The 17723-nt window shown below is 44.1% G+C and overlaps 1 protein-coding gene across 4 annotated transcripts in view; it reads left to right on the forward strand.

Annotated features, from left to right (window-relative positions):
• Positions 1 to 212: 212 nt before the first annotated feature.
• Positions 213 to 17723, forward strand: part of NDUFAF1 (NADH:ubiquinone oxidoreductase complex assembly factor 1) — a 32464-nt gene continuing 14953 nt past the window's right edge. For 2 of the 4 annotated variants that reach the window (XM_066344261.1, XM_066344264.1), the window contains exons 1-2: positions 213 to 307; positions 12294 to 12942. In XM_066344261.1, the coding sequence (XP_066200358.1) occupies positions 12370 to 12942 (573 nt within the window). In that variant the 5' untranslated portion in view covers positions 213 to 307; positions 12294 to 12369. Of the gene's footprint in view, positions 308 to 341; positions 456 to 9481; positions 9512 to 12293; positions 12943 to 17723 lie in introns of those variants that run through there. The other 2 variants (XM_066344262.1, XM_066344263.1) reach the window with 2 other exon arrangements.

Consider the following 17723-nt stretch of genomic DNA (forward strand, 5'->3'; position numbering starts at 1 on the left):
AGAAAAGATTAGGAGTCGTGGAAGCCGGACTTTTTGTAAAGCTTGTCGACCAAAAGCCTCAGGTCGCTTGCTTGGCTTGGGGATCCTCGTTTTTATTTCTAGGTCTTCCCGGAACACTACAGTCAAAATACTGGTTTGGCGGCGGCTTGTAAAAGCAGATGGACCTACAGCGGGAAAGTGAAGTACCCGGTAGGGAAAAACTGGAGACCCGGGCGGAAACTACTCTTGAGCGCGGGCGGGGGAGGCAAGCCGGAGGTTTCTGGCGGTATTTGCGTCTCGGACGCGGAGGGCGACAGATCACGAACAGGTGAGGGTCGAGGGGAGCTTCTCACCGCGGCATGGTTGGGACAGCTACCCCACTCGGGTTGGGACCTTATTGCCTGGACTCGAGAGTTTTGTCACTTAGTGTTTGACCTTGGGCAATTTTATCTTGGAACCTCTGTTTTCTCGTCTCTGTAAGTGGAATAATAATAGTACCTCTCTGACGATTGTTGTGAGGAGTCCATGAAAATACATTTAGAACAGTTTCTAGCACTTGGTAAGCCCTTGATAGGCAATCTATAAAAACTGCTCTCTATCTGCGCGGGTTACCTGCAGTCAAAAGTCATCAACTTTCGGCGGGACCGTCTGTTTATGGATTTGACTTTATTGGTTAAAAAAAAAAAAAGGGAACCATTTATAATTTTTCTTTTTTGAGAGAGAGACAAAGACAGCAAGGGAGAGAGATGAGAAGCATCAAGTCGTAGTTGGGTCGCGTTAGTTGTTCATTGGTTGCTTCTCATACCTGTGTGTGTGCGTGGGGCCTCCAGCACAGCCAGTGACCCCTTGCTCAAATTTCAAGCCAGCGACCATGGAATCGTATTTATGATCCCACCTCAAGCTGGTGAGCCTGTGTTCAAGGCAGATGACCTCAGGCTTTCAAACCTGGGTCCTCAGCGTCACAGGTCAATTCTCTATCCCCTGTACCACTACCTGGTCGGGCAAAGCATTTATAATTAAAGTTCTATTAGAGAAGTAGTAACACTCCTGAGGGTTTGGAAATAGGATGACCATTACTCATAATGCCATCATACTGCACAAGTTTGAGACTTTTATCCTGTCTCCCTCCTCCAAATATTTTTTCTGTACCTTTTTTATACTGTAATGTTAGCATATTTGCAGGGGTTTTTGTTTGTTTGTTTGTTTGTTTGTTTTTTCAGAGAGAGAGGCAGAGAGAGGGATAGACAGGGACAGACAGACAGGAACGGAGAGATGAGAAGCATCAATCATTAGTTTTTAGTTGCGCATTGCAACACCTTAATTGTTCGTTGATTGCCTTCTCTTACATGCCTTGACCGCGGACCTTCAGCAGACTAGTAACCCCTTGCTCGAGCCAGCGACCTTGGGTCCAAGCTGGTGAGCTTTTGCTCAAACCAGGTGAGCCCTCGCTCAAGCTGGCGACCTCGGGGCCTCAAACCTGGATTCTCTGCATCCCAGTCCGACGCTCTATCCACTGCGCCACCGCATGGTCAGGCATATTTGCAGTTTTGATTCCTTTGTTTAAATATTTGCTGCTTAGTGTAGCTTATGTATGGGGTATAAGAGAATAATTTTTACGATTGTACATACAAATTCCGTTTTATGGGCATATTTTTTTCCTAAATTTCTTTATATGTAGAGATAAAATATAAGTAGTATAAGTGAGGAAGTTTAAAAATATATTTTTAAGTATTTTATTTATTTATATATATATTTTAAGATTTTATTTAATCATTTGAGAGACAGAGAGAAGGGAAAGGAGCAGGAAGCATCAACTCCCATCTGTTCCTTTACCAGGCAAGCCCAGGGTTTCCAACCGGTGACCTCAGCGTTCCAGGTTTATGCTTTATCCACTGTGCCATCACAGGTCAGGCTGGAAATTTAAATATTACCTATGATTCTAGGACCTCATCTCAACTTTTTATTTTTCCTGGTTTCCTTCTATTTTTAGTCCATGTGAAAACATATTGTTGGCATGGTTTTCACTTACTCAGTAAACATTGAGCATTAGTTATGTTCAAGCCATAGTCCCTAAGATTAAGGCAGTCAGGCTGGTAGCTAGACAGATAAAAGCAAGAGTCTAATATATAAGAATTATGAGGTATGCACATATGAGAATATCGAGGAAGAGCAAAGTCAATGTCCTCCACAGTCAGAGGCCACCAGAAACGTGTCTATTGTTGAACAAGATGGGTTTATTCCTCCTTGTAGTGAGGGAGGACACATACCAGGGGAAACCTTGGGGCATCTCAGAAAGAGGGCCTTAGAAGGGATTTGCTATAGACATGCATTGTTTAGCAACAGGAATACATTCTGAGAAATGCATGGATAGGTGATTTTGTCCTTTTTTAAAATTATTTTTTATTTTAATTTCTTCTAGAGGCAGGGAGGCAGAGAGACTCCCGCATGTGCCCCTATTGGGATCCACCTGGCACGCCCTGTTTGGGGCCAATGCTCTGCCCATCTGGGGCCGCTGTTTCTTTGGCAATCAAGTCATTTTAGTACCTGAGGTGAGGCCATGGAGCCATCCTCAGCACCTGGGGCCAACTTGCTCAAACCATTCGTGCCATGACTGTGGGACGGGAAGAGAGAGAGAAAGAGAAGGGGGGGGGGGTGTGGAAAAGCAGATGGTCGCTTCTCCTGTGTGCGAGAATTGAACCTGGGACTTCCACACGCCAGGCTGATGCTCTACTACTGAGCCAATCAGCCAGGGCCAATTTTGTCCTTTCCTGAATACCATAGAGTATACTTACACGAACCTAAATAGTATGCCCAGTGATTTTCAATTTTTTTACTGTTGGGAACTGATGAAAATAAGAATTATTTTGGGGATTGCCATGGCAGAAATCACCCTGAACATAAGTGAATTTGATTATGATCATTGGATCTATAGACTTTATAAAACATCAGGGTGCTTAACTCTTTTGTGGACTGGTGTTTGAAAAACACTGGTATAGCCTGACTTGTGATGGCGTAGTGGATAAAGAGTCAACTGGAATCCTGAGGTCACTGGTTTGAAAGCCAGGGCTTGCTTGGTCAAGGCACATGTGGGAGTTGATGTTTACTGCTCCTCCCCCCACTTCTCTCTCTCTCTCTCCTCTCCTCTCTAAAATGAATAAATAAAAATCTAAAAAAAAAAAAAGAAAAAAACACTAGTATAGCTTACTGTACATGTAGGTTCTATGGTATAGCCTATTGCTCCTACACTATAAGCCTGTACAGCATGTTACTGTACAAAACAACATGAAATTAAGTACAAGAGAAAATAATGCAATCAACAGACATGGTAAACACAAGATATGAGAGGCTGCTGCTGGTGTAACACAGCCTACAATTTTATGTCAAACTTTTATTTTTTTACAAGTAGATAGAGTACACTTTAACAATAAAAAGTACAGTACAGTAAATAAACCAATAATGTAGTTGTTTATTATCATTATCAAGTATTAGGTACTGTATATAATTGAGTGTGCTATACTTTTATATGACTAGAAGCGCAGTAAGTTTGTTTACATCAGCATCATCATAAACATTTATCAGGGGTCCCCAAACTTTTTACACAGAGGGCCAGTTCACTGTCCCTCAGACCGTTGGAGGGCCGCCACATACAGTGCTCCTCTCACTGACCACCAATGAAAGAGGTGCCCCTTCCGGAAGTGTGGTGGGGGGCCGGATAAGTGACCTCAGGGGGCTGCATGTGGCCCGCGGGCCGTAGTTTGGGGACGCCTGATAATGTGCTGCACTATGATGTTAGGACGGCTGTGATGTTACTAGGTGATAGGAATTTTTCAGCTCAATTATAATCTAGGACCACCTTTGTATACTCAGTTCATAGTTGACTGAAACATTATTTGGTTATTCAGTGCATGACTATATTGGATTTAGGTTTGTGTTAAGTGATTTTGGGGAATGTAGTCAGGAGTTAGAGGTAATTCTGTGATTGGGTATCTTAAATCTTATCTAGGAGACAATTTTATGTATCTTTTCAATAGATTGAGGCTAATGCCATCACTAGTTGAGATTCAGCAGGTGCTTATAGTAGGATAGTAGATTGTTGGTACTTTTGTGGTTTGAACAGTGTTCTTTTTTTTCTTCTTTGTGTTCAGATAAGATTACAGTTGGTCTTAATACAGCTGAGGGTATTGCTCATGGATGTAAAGAAAAGTTAGGCCAGGGATTGGGCACATTTTGGAGGGCCATCTTTACCTTTTTAGGAGTTTGAATTTCTAGGAGAAATTGGTGAATTATGAGGGAAGTACCATATTTAGAAAAATCCCTTACTGTGAATTGGGAGGAAGTCAAAGTCAGGGAGATGTGTTAGGACTTTGCTCCTTAAAGGGTAGTCTGTTGGCCTACAAGGACATCACCTGGGAGCTTATTAGAAATGCAGAATCTCTCTCCAGACCTGTGGTGGCATAGTGGGTAGTGTGTCAATCTGTAATGCTGAAGTCACCTGATCGAAACCCCGGGCCTGCCCGGTCAAGGCACTTACGTGAAGCAACTACTCTGAGCTTTTGCTTCCCACTCCTCCCCCTTTCTAAAATCAATTAATAAAGTCTTTTTAAAAACTGCAGAATCTCGGACACCATTCTATACTTAATAAATCCAAATCTGCATTTTATAAAAATTCCCCGGATGATTCATAGGCACTTTAAAGTTTGAGAAGCCCTTTGTTAGGGGAATGATAATAGTCCCAGGAAGAAGCAATAAGGCATTGAACCATGACACTGGTGGTGAAGGTGGACAAATGTGGAGATATTGTTTGTTCAACAAATATTAGAAGTCTTCTGCATGTCTGACCCCATACTGGGAGTTGGAAGTACCATAATATCTCTTCCCTCAGGACACTTCCATTCTGGTCAGGGAGACTGACAAGTGAACTGGTTAGTGAACTGTAGCAGGGAAAGTGTAAGCCCAGGATCGATGAGAACTTATCACAGGGATGTGGTCTTGGTAAGAATTGAGTAGTAAAGGAAGGGTTCTTGGATGATAGCCAAGCTTAGTTCCAAAGGGTAAATTGGCCAGGCAAACTCAGTAGACGGCATTCCTGGCTTGGGAGTAGCATGGGCCAAGGCCTGACATTCAGAGAACAAGTACTGAGCAGAGTTTATTAAACTACAAGTGTTTTCTGGGATTGGAGCACAGAGTGAGGTGTGACTAGAGGTGAGGTTGGAGAGTTGAGCAGAGGCTACATCTGAAGGAATTGTAGACCCTGTGGAAAAAGTTAGGGTTTATTCTTAAAACCATGAGGGAGGTTCTGAAGTGTTTTGATCAGAAGATAAATGATTAGTTTTGTATTTTAAGACTTTGTAGATGCTGAGTGATGAGGTGGGGTTGCAAGTGTATAGGCAGGGAGCAGAGTGCAGTGATCTAGGAGAGAGAAGGTACTTATGCATCTGAGGTGGGGAGTGAGGGAGGAGGGGTATTCTAGAAAGTATGACTAGTTTTAAGTTCTAGTTAGAGTAGTCTGGGTGTTACTATTTTTTTTTAAATTTTTTGTTTTTTATTTATTCATTTTAGAGAGGAGAGGGAGAGAGAGAGAGGAGAGACAGAGAGAGAGAAGGGGGGGAGGAGCTGGAAGCATCAACTCCCATATGTGCCTTGACCAGGCAAGCCCAGTATTTCGAACCGGCGACCTCAACATTTCCAGGTCGACGCTTTATCCACTGCGCCACCACAGGTCAGGCATGTTACTATTATTTTTTAAGCATTCATTTTATTGACCTTAGAGAGAGAGAGAGAGAGAGGGACAGGAACATCAATCTGTCCCTGTGTATGCCCTGACTGGGGATTAAACCACCAGTCTCAGTGATTCAGGATGATGCTTGAACCAACTGAGCCATCCGACCAGGGCTGGGTGTTACTTTGATGTAGATTCTTAGGCAACTGAGGCAGGTAAGCTGGATTTTGGCATTTTTTTTCCTTAGGGTTTTGTGTTTTTGTGTGTGTGTGTGTGTGTGTGTGTGTGTGTGTGTGACAGAGACAGAGAGAGGGACAGATAGGGACAGACAGACAGGAAGGGAGAGAGATGAGAAGCATCAATTCTTCGTTGTAGCACCTTAGTTGTTCATTGATTGCTTTCTCATATGTGCCTTGACTGGGGGGCTACAGCAGACTGAGTGACCCCTTGCTCGAGCCAGTGACCTTGGGTCCAAGCTGGTGAGCTTTGCTCAAACCAGATGAGCCTGTGCATAAGCTGGCGACCTCAGAGTCTCGAACCTGTGTCCTCCGCGTCCCAGTCCAATTTCCTATCCACTGCACCACTGCGTGGTCTGGCTGGATTTTGGCATTTTTAAGGCTTTTTTTTTTTTTTTACAGAGAGAGAGAGTGAGTCAGAGAGAGGGATAGACAGGGACAGACAGGAACGGAGAGAGATGAGAAGCATCAATCATTAGTTTTTCATTGCGCGTTGCAACACCTTAGTTGTTCATTGATTGCTTTCTCATATGTGCCTTGACCGTGGGCCTTCAGCAGACCAAGTAGCCCCTTGCTGGAGCCAGCAACCTTGGGTCCAAGCTGGTGAGCTTTTGCTCAAACCAGATGAGCCTGCGCTCAAGCTGGTGACCTCGGGGTCTCGAACCTGGGTCCTCTGCATCCCAGTCCAACGCTCTATCCACTGAGCCACCGCCTGGTCAGGCTGAGGCTTTTTTTTCTTTTAAGTTTTCAGTGTCCTGATGAGTGGGTGAGTTTCTGTTTATCATTTGTCTCTCCTGGTGTTGGGAAAACAGCTTTGTTAGGATTGCTCGCTTGCCCTTTGCATGATTAGTGCGTGAACACAGGCAGAGCCATGTGTGCATAGTCTTTGTAAGGCTACAGTGCTTTCACTGAGGGTGGTGTTTGGCGGATTGCTTGCCTGCCACTGTGAGGGGCCGTTTTACTGTTCATTTGCTTGGCCATGAGAAGTGGTTTTTCCCTGCCTGTTTGCTCATCCAATATTGTGAGACTCTATTAAACAGGAATGGCCCAATGTTTTCTGGCTCTGCACTTCCTCTACTGTCTGCCTAATCCAATATGAACCTGCCTGGCCTCAACCACCAGATTAAATCTGGTGCTGTGAGCAGGATTTGGATTAGATTGTTATGGAGCCACAGCACTGTTGAAAAGTGGGAGAGAGGAGTGGCTGTTGTTCTCCAGCATATGGTTCCCTGTGGCTATCCTGTTGGGGGCCACTGGCAGGGTGTTTTTTACAGCCCTGTGAGAAGAAACTGAGAGCTCTGTGTGAGTGGCTACCCGAGGTCAGGAGTTCCAGGATGAGCTGCAGACTGAGCGTCAACAACAGCATGAGCTGGAATGGTTCCTGAAGAGAGTTGCTGATTTGAGAACTGCAGTTCAGGCTACAGGCTGAGAACCAACGATGACTTGAACTGGAATGAGTGCTAGAGAAGGAGGCTAACTGCTTTCAAGAGCTGCAGTGTGAAAATGTAGGCTGAACATCAGTGGCACCTGGAACTGGAACAGTCTGTGGAGAAGGAATTATAGGTTTCAAGCTGCCATTTGCCCTAGAAACAGAATGTTGGTAGCGACAGTTGTTAGAGAAGGAACTGCAGGTTTAAGAGCTCAAGTTTCAGCTTCAGGCTGAGAGCCTGCAGCCTTAAGAGCTGAAGCTGGTGCTGAAGAACGAGCTCCATTCATGCTGACGGAGGGGCTCTGAGTTGGTGATGGTAGCAGGTGTTTCCAACTCCTCTTCTTAGGAGAAGGAGGTTTGAGATGAAACTGCTGTCAGCAGACTCAGAGTGCAACCGGTGGTCATCCAGAAGGTGAAAACCCAGCAGCCAAAAGTGCCTCAGGGGCAGGCACATCTCCCTCTGCAAGTAGTGGAGCACTCTATGGTTCAGTCCTACGCTCCGAGTCAATGGAGTTAGGGGCGAAATTCAGGCAGAAACCCACTGAGTCCCTGGCAGCTTGGTTACTGTGGTTGTGGGACACAGGGGCAGATGGTATCATGTTCTCTGGAACAGAGATGGAGAAATTGGCCGCCATTCCCAGGCACTCCTCCTTGTGGCAGCATCTTCAGAACTGCCATGATAACCCAGGAAACCATACCCAATTAGAATGGGTGATGGCTGCCGTTCATATGGTCTGGCAGAATGCTGATGACTTGCCAAGGGCAGTGAGTAAGTGGCATTGCTATAGTGAGCTGCAGCAGGCCCTCCAGGAACTGGGTATGAGGAATGCTGCTTTCAACCTGAGGTCCCGTGGGCCAGATGGGGAAGTATTTATAGCAGGGATGAGGGACCTTATTCTCTGTAGCACCCCATCAGCCCTTTTGGGTCACTAGTGTCTATCTTGAGTCCCTATGTGGGCAGCCATCAGTGTGGTTACACAGATGGTGGCAGATTTGGGAGGGTGGAGGCAGCATGAAATCATAAGACTGTATGGGCTGCTGCCTGTGCTACCCCCCCCCCCCCCAATTAACAAGAGAAACAGGCCTGTAAAGGTTACCTGAACACAGGGGCGGGTTGATTTGATTGAGGCCAGGGCAGATAGGGAGAAATTAATGGCATGTCTAATAAAGTCCTGTTAGAGCTTTGGTGGCAGCTTAAGCTGCCACAGAAGTTCTAGCTGCTGAAAAAGCGGGGGAAGCAGGTGGCCCCAGCAGCTGCCAAGACAATGACTGGTGTTCGGGTTGCACGGTTGCAGGATTACTTGTTGAGACAGCTGATGGAGAGGAGGATCCCCAAGACCCATTGTCCCAGTTTGAAAGGGGGGAAGGATGAGGGACCCACCTAATAGGGATGGGCAAGGGGAGCTGGAGGCTCTTTGTGGTATTGACAGTCCACTGGTGCCCTTCTAATGTGTAGCAGGTATTGGCATAAGATGATAATAGGTACTTTTTTGCAGTAGTAGCAGCTAAGAGAACTGTCAAGGCAGTATAGGCCTTGAATGTGTTTGGCCCTGCCATACACTGTCAGCTTGCTGAGGTATTTAGATGGGCTTGTGGCAACAGAGTGCTTATGGAAAGGAGCTGAGGTCTGTTATCAAAAATCTATATGGCTCGTTGCCTGAGATGGACTTTTTCCTTGGGTGATTTTCACAGACAGCTGGGCTGTCTATCGTGGACTAATCATTGAGTGGTTTAATGGACTCTTGGACTGTGACCAGATGGGGGCACTGGCTCCCTTGCTGGATGGACACACTGCTTGTGGACAGTACTATAAGAAACCTTGATGGGGGCCATGGCACCTGTGGATGCGCACTGGGAAGTTTCTCCCATTCAGTTGCAGAGACACCAAGAACACTTTCTTCAATGGACATGGACCTGGACTTTAAAGGTCCCCACCTACAGTGGATGGCCTTGTTGGTACTGTGGGGTAGGGGGCTAGTGGTGGGCCTCCAATTAACTCCCTGGGCAGAGTGCTCAGGGAGACATTGTGAAAGGCACCTTTGTAATTATTGTGTAACTTGTGCTGTTGCTGTAGGCTTTGTTTGTGTAATGTACCTCACTTCTTGCATAGGGATCATTGCTGAAGATACCTGTCCCATAGATGGTGAGGTGAGCAACTCTAAAGGGGCGAATTGTTGGGAAAACAGCTGTGTTAGGCTTGCTCGCTTGCACTTTGCATGATTAGTGCATGAGCATGTGGCAGAATCGTGTGTGCATAACCTATGTAAGGCTACGGGTGGTTTGACTCAGGGTGGATTGCGGATTTCAGATTGCTTGCATTCCACTGCAAGGGGCTGTTTTGCTGTTTGTTCGCCTGCTGCCTTGAGAAGAGGTTTTCCTCTGCCTGTTTTCCCTTCCTATTTGCTCTGTTAAGTGGGAATGGCCCAGTACTTTTCTGGATCCACAGTTTCTCTACCGTCAGCCCAAATCCTGCCTGGCCTTGGCCACCGATATTAAACCCTTTCATGCGCTCTAAAATCAATAAAGTAAAGGTTAAAATTTAAAAAAAAAATGATATTTAAATGTGATGGTATTAATGCTGCTGTTGTTTAGTTTCCATCTTTATGGAGCTCAAATAATAACTGATAGTCAAAGCTTTGTTACTCAAAGTGTGAACCTTGGACTAGGAGCTTGTTAGACATGAAGAATCTTGGGGATCTTGTTAGACTCTTTGGATCAGAGACCCCTCTTATAGCTATCATTCCATCTGATCTTCAGAAGAATCCCTTAAGGAAGGTAGAGGAAGTGTTAACAAAGCCTTATCTCCTGACCAGGCAGTGGCACAGTGGATAGACTAGAGCAGTGGTTCTCAACCTTTCTAATGCCGTGACACCGCAATAATGTTGTGGTGACCCCAAACCAAAAAATAATTTTGGTGGCTACTTCATAACTGTAATTTTGCTACAGTTATGATTCGGAATGTAAATACCTGATATGCATTATGTATTTTCCGATGGCTTTAGGCGACCCCGCTGGGGTCGCGACCCACAGGTTGAGAACCGCTGGACTAGAGCATCTGCCTGGGATGCAGAGGACCCAGGTTCGAAACCCCAAGGCTGCTGTCTTGAGCACAGGCTCACCAGCTTGAGTGTGGGGTTGTAGACATGACCCCATGGTTGCTGGCTTGAGCCCAAAGGTCACTGGTTTGAGCAAGGGGTCACTGGCTCAACTAGAGCCTCCTGGTCAAAAAAAAAAAAAAAAAAAAAAAAGGTTAAAGCCTTATCCCCAGGAAATGGAGACTTTTTTTTCAGAGAGGGAGAGAGGGGAAGGGGAGGGCAGAGAGAGAGGGAGGGAGGTAGAGAAATGGAGAAAGGTGAGAAGCATCAACTCGTAGTTGCATCACTTTAATTGTTCATTGATTGCTTCTCATATGTGCCTTGATGGAGGTGGAGGTCTAGCCAAGCCAGTGACCCCTTGCTCAAGTCAGCAACCTTGGTCAGCAACCTTGGACTTCAAGCCAGCAATCTCTGGGCTTAAGCCAGAGACCCTACAATCAAGTTGATGAGCCTGCACTCAAACTGAATGAGCCTGCACTCATGCTGGCGACCTTGGTTTTTTTGTTTTGTTTTGTTTTGTTTTTTACAGGGACAGAGAGAGAGTCAGAGAGTAGAATAGTTAGGGACAGACAGACAGGAACGGAGAGAGATGAGAAGCATCAATTATCAGTTTTTCGTTGTGACGCCTTGGTTGTTCATTGATTGCTTTCTCATATGTGCCTTGACTGTGGGGCTACAGCAGACCAAGTAACCCCTTGCTCAAGTCAGCGACCTTGGGTCCAAGCTGGTGAGCTTTTTGTTCAAGACAGATGAGCCCGTGCTCAAGCTGGCGACCTCGGGGTCTCGAACCTGGGTCCTCCGCATCCCAGTCCGATGCTCTATCCACTGCGCCACCACCAGGTCAGGCGACCTTGGGGTTTTGAACCTGGGACTTCAGCGTCCCAGGTAAATGTTCTATGCCACTACCAGTCAGGCAGATGGAGACTCTCAAAAAATCAACTGCTTTAAAAAAAAAAAAAATCAACTGCTTTACCTAAGGGTAAACAGCTTTATTAGGTTTAGCCATGTGAAATTGCCAATATTCACAATACTTACCAACCTAATTAGAGGACAGAGCCAGGTGTCAAATCCAAGTTTTCTGACTCCATATACAATGTACAGTGTAAGTCCTTCTTTTTATGAAGTGCTAGTATGTTGTCAGTTAACCTAGATTCTGGAATGAATTGGTTGAATATTTTATTTTAGAAACCAATTATTTCTTTAAAAATATAGTCCTGGTGGGGTTGCCAGGAAACAGACAAACAAAAATAACCAAAAAACAAAACCAAAACAAACAAACGAGATCTGGCATGAAAATTTGTTTTAAAATTGAGACAATCTTGCCTGATCTTGCTTAAGAGCAGGCTCACTAGCTTAAGCAGGAGGTCACCAGCTCGAGCAAGGAGTCCCTGGCTCAGCCAGCCCCCCCCCCACCCCACCCCCGTCAATCCGTCAATGCATGTATCGTAAGCAATCAGTGAACTAAAGTGACTCAACTATGAGTTGATGTTTCTCATCTCCCTTCCTGTCTCAAAAATAAATAAATAAAAAAACAAACCAAAAAACCCCTGCAAACAATTGACATAATCTTTTGAAACATATACTTGAATTATTTTTTGGTTGGTTATAAACCCCATGAAGGGATCAGTGTTTATATTCATTTTGGTATTTTTTTACAAGGCAGAAGGATGCATTATGTATAGTGCAAACAGTATTCTCATAGTAAGCCCTGGGTAAATGTTTATAAAATTAGAAAATAAGTTCACGAATTTCACAATACATGATTCATGGTGAATTTGAAATTGTGTTGTATTTTTTGTCATACTGGTAACTCTTCAATGTCTCTTCTGTCATAGGTGGAATTGGGCTGTGTGCTGAAGCTTCTTTCCCTGGTAGCCCAGGGAGAAATTTATATTTTGACTTTTTCTTACCATGGCTTTGGTTTACAAATTGCTGAATGGCACTTATATTCTCAGAAAATGTCTGAAACCAAGTGTTGCCTCGTGTCCATTTTTGAATACTCGCTTCGCAGACTATTGTTCCAGTAGTCTTCAGAAACCAGTGGCTACTCCTGGCAAAGCTTCCTCTCAGAGAAACACTGAAGGGGATTTGCAAGATCACCAGAGAGAAGTTGATTTGGATATAATTTCTCCTGAGGAGCAGCATGAAGTTAGTTTTGATAAAGCAATTAAAGATGAAATGAAGGACCATTTTAGGCGTTTGAAGGATGATATTGTGAATCATTGGATAGGACCTGAAGGCCGCCCTCTGCATGAGGTCTTGCTGGAACAAGCCAAAGTTGTCTGGCAGTTCCGTGGAAAAGAAGATTTGGATAAATGGATAGTGACTTCAGATAAGACAATTGGAGGCAGAAGTGAAGTGTTCCTGAAAATGGGCAAGAATAACCAAAGTGCACTGCTGTATGGAACTCTGAGCTCTGCAGCGCCTCAGGATGGGGAGAGTGGTCGCAGCGGGTACTGTGCAATGATATCCAGGATTCCCAGGGTAGGTTTAGCCCAGGATCCTGAGCTTTCTAGTGAACAGGGATGAATTTCAGTGTAACATGAACTGTAGCCGAGCGCTTTTGTTTCTGTAAATGATAAAACCTGGCATCTCATCTTGTATGGGGTTAAGTTACTGGGAACAAGTGTAGAGCTGAAACATGAGGGGGCAGTGGTTCTTGAGGAGGGGCTACTTGTTTCTGGATATTACTTTGGGCAACTGGGGCCTTTTTTTTTTTTTGTATTTTTCTGAAGTTGGAAACGGGGAGGCAGTCAGACTCCTGCATGCACCCTACCGGGATCCACCCGACATGCCCACCAGGGGGCGATGCTCTGCCCATCTGGGGCATCGCTCTGTTGCGACCAGAGCCATTCTAGCGCCTGAGGCAGAGGCCATGGAGCCATCCTCAGCACCCGGGCCAACTTTGCTCCAATGGAGCCTTGGCTGCGGGAGGGGAAGAGAGAAACAGAGAGGAAGGAGAAGGGGAGGGGTGGAGAAGCAGATGGGCGCTTCTCCTGTGTGCCCTGGCCGGGAATCGAACCCGGGACTCCTGCACGCCAGGCCGACGCTCTACCACTGAGCCAACCGGCCAGGGCTGTACTGGGGCCTTCTTATGTATGAGGAGCTCTGAGAGGTTAGACAATTGAATGATGGTCTGGGAGATTTGCATCTCCTCTAATGTAGACCACAGACCCTGTAATGGCCAGGGGTTCCTTAGAGTGGAGGTAGGATCAGCCTGTGGCTTTTTTTTTTTTTAATTAAACTTAATTTTTGAGTAGTTTCAGTATTATAGAAAAACTGCGAAGTAGTACAGAGAGTTCCCATAGCCCTCACCTAGTTTCTCAAGTTGTTACCATCTTATATTGCTATAGTACATTTGTCACAATTAAGAAACCAACATTGGTACATTACTATTAACTAATTCCAGACTCTTTGATTTCACTAGTTTTTCCACTAATATTTTTCTGTTCCATGATCCCATTCAGGATCCTACATCACATCTAGTTGTCATATCTCCATAGTCTCCCCTGGTCTGTGAGAGTTTCTCAGTCTTTCCTTATTTTTCATGAGGATTTGAGAAATATTGGCCAGCTATTTTATAGAATGACCCTCAGAATCCTCAGGAATTCTGATGTTTTTTTTCTGGGTTTTTAGGAAGAATGCCACAGAGTTAAAGTACTCTTCTCATAATATCATATGAAAGGTACATGCTAGCAATATGACTTATCACTGATGTGTTAACCTTGATCACCTGGTCATTCCATTGTTCAGTTACTTTTATTCCTTCTTTTAATACTGTGTTCTTTGGAACAAGTCACTAAGTTCACTCTACTTCCAAGACAGGAAGGGTATGGTGGGGTTAAGTTGTTTCTCCTGGAAGATGTAGTATTATATATATACACAAAGGAAGATTTGTTTCTTCTCTCACATGTATACATTTAGTATGGACTCACACTTTGGGTTATATAATCCAGTACTCTGTTATGTATTTTGTTGCTCAGATTGTCCCAGCTCTTTCAGGTTGGCTCCTGTCCCTTTGATTTGCCCCCATCCTTTTGTTTTTTTTGAGCACCTTTTGGCTCTACAGGATTTTTTTTTTTTTCTCATTTTTAAAGATGTTATTTATTGATTTCAGAGAGGGGAAAGAGAGAGAGAAGGGGCCGGGAGCGGGAAGCATCAACTCATAGTAGTAGTTGCTTCTCAAATGTGCCTTGACTGGGAAGCCCAGGGTTTTGAACTGGTGACTTCAGCATTCCAGGTCAACGCTTGATCCTCTGCACCACCAGAGGTCAGGTTCTACAAGATGTTCTAAGCTCATTTTATATTCCCTTGTGTCAACCCTAGACCCCTGGATGGCAAACTGTGTCTCGTGAGCCACATGCGGCTCTTTCACAAAATACCACGTGTGGGCGCTACCTCGATAAGGAATGTACCTATCTATATAGTTTAAGTTTAAAAAATTTGGCTCTCAAAAGAAATTTCAATCGTTGTACTGTTGATATTTGGCTCTGTTGATTAATGAGTTTGCCGACCACTGCCTAGACCAATCCATTTTTTGAAGGAGCCTTGGCTCCTTTTTTGTGGAGAATGACATTAGAAACCAAGATCTGGACAGTGAGTATGCTTGTTGCTACTGGCTGACACGATGTGTAGGACATCTCAGTGGACATAGCTAGGAAGTATATGTATGCATACCAACCTGTGGAAACATGTTTCTAATTATTTCTGTATCCATCTGAATCTAAATATGAATTCATACTAATGTTCTGACTCTAATTTAGTACCATGTGGTTCAGCCTTCCCTCTGTAACAGTGAGAAACATATCTCCCACCATGTACCATCCTTTTACTTAATAATTTAAGTCCGATATAGGTTTAAAGCAGTTCCAGACTTTTTAACCTATAGCCCTGAGACAACTTTACCAACTAGACTAATAGTGTTTATATAAAGTGTTTTTGGCCCTGGCCGGTTGGCTCAGTGGTAGAGCATCGGCCTGGCGTGTGGAAGTTCCGGGTTCGATTCCCAGCCAGGGCACACAGGAGAGGCGCCCATCTGCTTCTCCACCCCTCCCCCTCTCCTTCCTCTCTGTCTCTCTCTTCCCCTCCCGCAGCCAAGGCTCCATTGGAGCAAAAGATGGCCCGGGCACTGGGGATGGCTCCTTGGCCTCTGCCCCAGGCGCTAGAGTGGATCTGGTCGCCACAGAGCGACGCCCCGAATGGGCAGAGCATCGCCCCCTGGTGGGTGAGCCGGGTGGATCCCGGTCGGGCGCATGTGGGAGTCTGACTGCCTCCCCGTTTCCAGCTTCAGAAAAATACAAAAAAAATAAAAATAAAAATAATAATAAAGTGTTTTTTGTCTTTAGCCTTACAGTTTCCAGTAAGAACAGTTTTCCAAAGTTACTGTCAGTTCCTTTATCTCGCCACTGGCCTGTGGATTTTTGCAAATTTTCTGACCTTATATCATTTCAGGGTTGCCCTGGACAGGTTACTATGCCTGGCCTTGGCAACAGCCCCTGGATGTTTGCTTGGATATTGTGCTTTAAGGAGGAAGACAAATGATAGTAGTAGTATTAGGTTCCTCTCCCCAGGTAATGATGAAAAAGAAAGGTAGGTAGTCTGTTGTTGTGAGTCAGGGGCGCAGAGAGAGAGATCAGCAGATGGAATCATCAAGGACTAGCAAATGACCACCTCTCGCTCAGGCAAATGGCCCTGAGTTCATGCATTGTCCTAATTTTATTCACAAGACTTCAAAAAGCTTGTTTACTGAGAAATTGGCATAACATCAAGAGTAACTTTTACTTAGAGATACATAGAGTGCACCTGCAAGATAGCTTAGTAACAACATAATATCAGAAGGCATTAATTGCTATTGCGTCTATGGATCCCACAACATTCCTCTCCTTATCTTAAGGGATAACCTTGGAAAGTACAGAAATCTTATGAGAATGTTTTACTGAGAACAAAAAGCCCAGCAACTGCCTTCAGTCACATAGACCTGTTTCAGTGACCCGCCTTCAAGTCACAAAACAACTTTCTTGGCAAAACATTCTTTTCTTGTTGGCTGTGTTCCCATCCAAGGCCATGCAGTGGGTTATTCCACTACATTTCCCTCTTTTTGTTTATGCTGAATGTTATGAAGCACCACAGAAAACACAGCCTTCTGTCATTCATCCCTTATTTCTCTTGCTTTGATTTGTTGACAGACTACATATAAAAGAAAGCATAGAATTAATACTATTATAAAAAGTCCTACAGTGGATCCCCAAAATTCCTTAATATATTCAGTAGAATTTAATTGTGATAAATTATCTATTAATCCCTTCAATATAGATTGACATGTTAGAATTTCTAATTTTCTTTGAAAAGCTTCATGAATATGTCTTTGTAATTTAATGATTTATTTAGTTACATTATTATGATTTAACAAATGCTTTTTAACATTTTCCTAATGGAAATAAGTACGATTTTTTTTTTTTTTTAAACTGTGGTATTTATTTATTTTTTATTCATTCATTTCTAGAGAGGAGAGACAGAGAGGGAGAGAGAGGAGAGAGACAGAGAGAGAGAAGGGGGGAGGAGCTGGAAACATCAACTCCCATATGCGCCCTGACCAGGCAAGCCCAGGGCCTCAAACCAGCGACCTCAGCACTTCTAGTTCGACGCTCCATCCACTGCGCCACCACAGGTCAGGCAATAAGTACGATTTTAAGAAATAGGGGTAACACAAAAAGTAGTTACATTCTAATCACATCTTAGTTTAATTTGTCTTTGCAGGCTAACAATTTGATCTTTTAACACAATCATAGTCTGTTCTAAATCATTAACTTTAGTATTAATGTTATTATTTATACGTTATTGAGAAGTCCACAGTTGTTCAGAATGTTCATGCCATTTTTGCACAAAGTCCACAGTCTGTATACTTTGGTGTAATGTAACTCCAGATATAGCAGCCACGGTGGTTACAGCTATTAGTCCTATAATGATGGTGATGATCAGTCCAACCAGTTTTTTGGTTTGCTTCAAGGACTTAATAAGATGTTGTAACAGCATTATGGAAGGGGAACCCTGCCACATCCGATGCATCTGTACTGGAATCTAGACTCCTGTTCAGGTTCTTAAAATGTAAAGACTTTGACTATTTTATTAAAAAGTATAGAAGAGTTAATACATGTATACAAAGCACACTTAGTGCAAGTTATTGAATAATTTTCAGCTATTTGGTTTCACCTATAATAAACATATAAGATAATCTAACACAAGCAGATATAAAATGTGTTTCATTT

The sequence above is a fragment of the Saccopteryx leptura genome, chromosome 6, assembly GCF_036850995.1.
Source record: "Saccopteryx leptura isolate mSacLep1 chromosome 6, mSacLep1_pri_phased_curated, whole genome shotgun sequence".
Lineage (NCBI taxonomy): Eukaryota > Metazoa > Chordata > Mammalia > Chiroptera > Emballonuridae > Saccopteryx > Saccopteryx leptura.